The sequence below is a fragment of the Lactuca saligna genome, chromosome 9 (genome assembly GCF_052625555.1).
Source record: "Lactuca saligna cultivar CGN05327 chromosome 9, ASM5262555v1, whole genome shotgun sequence".
In the NCBI taxonomy this organism is placed as follows: domain Eukaryota; kingdom Viridiplantae; phylum Streptophyta; class Magnoliopsida; order Asterales; family Asteraceae; genus Lactuca; species Lactuca saligna.
In genome coordinates, this window is record NC_136425.1 from 26,826,091 (window position 1) to 26,830,845 (window position 4,755).

The 4,755-nt window shown below is 33.5% G+C and overlaps 1 protein-coding gene across 1 annotated transcript; it reads left to right on the forward strand.

Annotated features, from left to right (window-relative positions):
• The first annotated feature begins 1,041 nt into the window (after positions 1–1,041).
• On the forward strand, positions 1,042–3,167 carry LOC145015349 (uncharacterized). The gene is made up of 3 exons (XM_078973812.1): positions 1,042–1,407; positions 1,936–2,366; positions 2,526–3,167. The coding sequence occupies exons 1-3, from the start codon at positions 1,243–1,245 to the stop codon at positions 2,965–2,967; spliced, it is 1,038 nt and encodes a 345-aa protein (XP_078829938.1). The 5' UTR covers positions 1,042–1,242; the 3' UTR covers positions 2,968–3,167.
• The last annotated feature ends 1,588 nt before the right edge of the window (positions 3,168–4,755 follow it).

Below are 4,755 nucleotides of genomic sequence, written 5' to 3' on the forward strand. Positions count from 1 at the left end.
ACTAATCTGCATAGAAACCTTTTCCGATAGTTTTGATTGTCCGACAGATGGTAGTGGTGACGTTCTAATTTTCCGGCAGATAGTGGTGGTGGTGGTGTTAAGAGGAGATAGAGAGAAGGAGAAACAAAGATGATGGGTGAGTAGTATAATAAATGTGAGATTGGATTTTTATTTCTGATTTTTTTACACATAATTGAAAAAAATAGAAAAAACAGAAATAAGGGTATAATTGTCATTATAAATATTTCAAAATTTGGACCAAAACTATAACAAAACCGGTGGTAATGGTAACTAGAGGTGACGATCGTGTCGTGTCGAAACATTAAACGGGTTGAAAATGCTTGATCGTAACCCGACATATTTAATTAATGTGCTGTGTCAACCCATTTATTTTCATGTCGAGTTCGTGTCAGGAGAATACTTTGAAATATGTCATGTTGCGTGAGGTTAAATTATTGAGCATGTTGAAAGTGTAGGAGTTGGGTAAGCGGAAAGAAAAAACTAATAGTTTAGAGGCGGAACAGATGAAATCATAACAAGTTTAAGTGACAAATTTGAAAGAGTAGGAGCGGAGGAGGTGGAAGACAAGATCACGAGTATTAGAAAGTGCTCAAAGGACTGTATATTTTGGGAGAGAACTGAAAAATCGAAAATGAATTCTTGTTCTAGACGGTTAAGTCATTTCAACATTATGACACGACTCAATTCAAAAGTTTTTTATATACTTATTATTTTGGTTTTGTATTTTTCTAGTTTATTTAAAAGATTAAAAAACTTACACATAATAAACAAGTTATTTTCGAATCATATTCGAGTTAAAATTCTCAACTCTAATATTACCCATTTAATTTCCGTGTTATATCGTGTCGTGTTAAACAGTTTATTTAAATATTCAAATATTTTATGCAACCCAATTTATTTAGAGTCCAATTCGTATAGGGTTTTGTTTCATGTCGTGATAACCATGTACATTTTTGCAATGTTTGTCTAAGCTACAAAACCAAAATTTATTTTATTTATTTATTTTTATTGACGGTGGTTGGACTAGACTGCCTTTGCTGAAGACGCAACCCACCTGCAATTCTTCGTCTGTTGCCATCGCCGGAGAGCAGACTCTTTCTTGAATTCACGAGAAACATCATCAAACTTATAAATAACTCTCCGACTACTATATACTTACTTAGAGATAGAGAGAGAGAGAGATAGAGGAAGAGAGATAGAGGGGGAGAGATCTGAGTTACCATGGGCGTCGATTACTACAAGGTTCTTCAAGTCGACCGCAACGCTAAAGACGATGATTTGAAGAAAGCATATCGGAAACTCGCTATGAAGTGGCACCCTGATAAGAACCCTAATAACAAAAAAGATGCCGAAGCCAAATTCAAAACCATCTCCGAGGCCTACGATGTATGTGTAAACGCAACTGAATTTTTCTTCCAATTTTGCATTGAAATTTAAAGCATATATCTTTTTTTAGCACAGGCTTTGATTACTTGATTAGTTCAATTGAATTGGATATCTATATATCTAAACATAAGTTTCCCCAATTGTAAGAACCCTAACGACACAAAAGATCCCCAAGTCTAATTCAAAACTATCCCCGAATCTTACTTTGTATCTGTATGAAACCCTATTGATCAAATCCGTATCCAAAGTTCACTTTTTTTTCTTTTCAAATTTACACTTCAATTTGGTGGGTGTTTGGATGTGCAATTCGATATGAACATTAAGGATCATAATCACCACCATTGAAACACATCCTTTGCGTATCAGTGTATGTGTTATTATTCTCACAAGGGTTTTGATCCAAATGTAAATCTTTGTGCTTGATTACTTCAATTTGAATTGTGTATATATCCAAACATAGATTTTGCAAATTCAACAGTTGATATGATGATGATCTAATTAGGGATTTGGTCCATACACATATACCAGGTTTTGAGTGATCCACAAAAGAGAGCAGTTTATGATCAGTATGGTGAAGAGGGTTTGAAGGGGCAGATGCCACCTCCCGGAGCTGGTGGCTTTGGGTTTTCCGGCATGCCCCATGATGGTGGCTCAACCACATTCAGGTTTAATCCCCGAAATGCAGACGATATCTTCTCAGAGTTTTTTGGGTTCTCAAGTCCATTTGGAGGATCACATTCACATTCACATTCAGGGAGCCAGTTTCAAAGAAGTATGTTTGGAGATGACATTTTTTCTCAATTCAGAGGCGCTTCTGGTGTTGGTGAAGGATCTTCAGCAAATATGCCACCTAGGAAAGGAGCCATGATTGAACGCGTGTTGCCATGTAGCTTGGAGGATTTGTTTAAAGGAACTACAAAGAAGATGAAGATTTCAAGAGATGTTTCTGATGGATCCGGGTATGTTCATTTGTAATTCATTTTCTTAACTTCTTTAGGGTTTATACGAGAATCATAAATATTGATTTAAAAAAAACAAAATCAATGATTCTGATTGATTCGACCTTCCTAAATTAAAGGGTTTAATTATGGATACGAATCGATTCTCTTTGAATGTAGGAGATCGAGTACAGTAGAAGAAATCCTGGCAATTGAAATAAAACCGGGTTGGAAAAAGGGAACAAAAATCACGTTCCCTGAAAAAGGAAACGAACAAAGAGGTGTAATTCCTTCAGATCTTGTGTTCATCATTGATGAAAAACCACACCCTGTTTTCAAACGCGATGGGAATGATCTTGTGTGCACCCAAAAAATATCATTAGCAGAAGCCCTAACAGGTTACACTGCACAAATCTCAACCCTTGATGGACGAAATCTAACGGTTCCCATCAATGCTGTAATTACTCCTACTTATGAGGAAGTTGTTAAAGGTGAAGGTATGCCTATTCCCAAACAACCAACCAAAAAAGGGAATTTGAGGATCAATTTTGATATAAAGTTCCCTACTCGATTGACATCCGATCAAAAATCGGGTATCAAGAGGTTGTTGACGTCTTCTTGAAGTTTGAGCTTTTCTCTTTCTATATTCAGATACAGATACAGATACACCTGTCTGTTTCATTTCATGTCTGTTTCATTTCATGTTGGCTGTCAGATCCGTTGGTGGAGTTTTTTTTTGTTTTAGTTTGTTTGTATTAGATATTTATTTTCTCAAAGGGATATTGTGATTTGTGATGATCTAGATTTTGTTTTGGTTTGTGATTTTTGTGTAATTTGGTTAACTTTTTGTGTGAATTGATAATTTGAGGGGATGTCTTCACACACACACACACACAACATGAGAAAGATATTTATGTCTTTTTGTGCGTATGCATGCATGTTTTGTCTTTTTTTAGGTCTCGATTTTAGTCGGGTGTATATTTTTTTTCAAACATTTGTGTTAAGGATTGGTATTGCATACTTGATTATTGGTTTAAGAGGCTTGGTTTGTGATGTATTTAGATAAGAAACAATGATTAAATATGTTTATGTTGTAAGGTTATATCAACATGAGTAAAATTAAATGTGAATGAAATAACAATAGATTTGCACTTAAGAAGTGTTTATAGCAATCTATATTTACTATTATTATATACTTATGCAAAACAAGAATATATTTTCTCAAGAATTTATTGATAGTTTGCGAAACATGTCTTACAAGCTTTCCTTTATGTTATTTTATATGTTTGTCAATAATATGATGATATACACTGCAAAAATGTTCAAATGACTACTATTTTACTTGTGTAAGTATTTCGCGAATGTTTAGATATTTCACTGCAAAAATCTTCAGATGAATGTTTTGGTAGCAATGGGATGATTGAATAAATTAGTACTTGAGTGAATTGAGGAAGATAAAGTAGAAAATGGAGGTACTTCTAGTGAAAGGTTTGCTTATTTATTGATCATGAGGAGTATGATAAGGTAAAACCATTAAGGAAGTTTGTTGATCATTTTCTAAGTCTATTCGGCAATACAGAGTGATCATGCAGAATTTCCTGAAGTATTTCCCATACAATTTTTTTTTTCTTTCCGAATTTGACTCTTAGCAACATCTATTCGAAGCAAGATGTTTTCTAATTAGGTCACGAATTACAAATGCCTGGAAAAGTTTTATTGCTATTTCGCGAGACAATTCACATTAATGTTATTTCTACAAATGATCAAGATGACAATAATAAATTAGATGATCGCACCACATACATATATCACTATGTTTCCTTTTCATGTTCCAAATTAAAAAAAAATGAGATATGGTAGTAATATCCATCCTTGGTATTAGGTCCTGTAATCTTAAAGAACTTAAGCGACTTTTAAATGGGTAATAAACTATGATATAAAAATAAAATAAAATAAAACAAGGTTGTTAGCCAGAAGTTGTAAAAATGACAAAAAAAACGTTGTGTCCTTTTAGATTATGGGCTATCTGGATGAGTAAGAAAAATCATTCGAGATTAAGTTCTTAATTGATAAACATAATTATGCTAAAACCTTCAAGTTTGGAGGTTATTAGTGAAATATTCATTGATGGGAAACACATTTTATAAACAAGAAAACCCCAAAATGAGTTAAAAATGAAGTTGCCAAAACATTCAACCTCAATGTTAGTGTTGACCGATGTGGGAATGCAAAGAAATATTGATTGAATTAGATTGAAACGGTTTGATGACACAATATGAAAAATTAAAGAGTTATGATGCGGAAATATTAAGGTATAATCTAGGATCAACAATTTCGATAGATGTATATATAATGTTTGATTCCACAATTTATTTTACAATGATGTATGCTTGTCTAAAAGGTGTAAAGG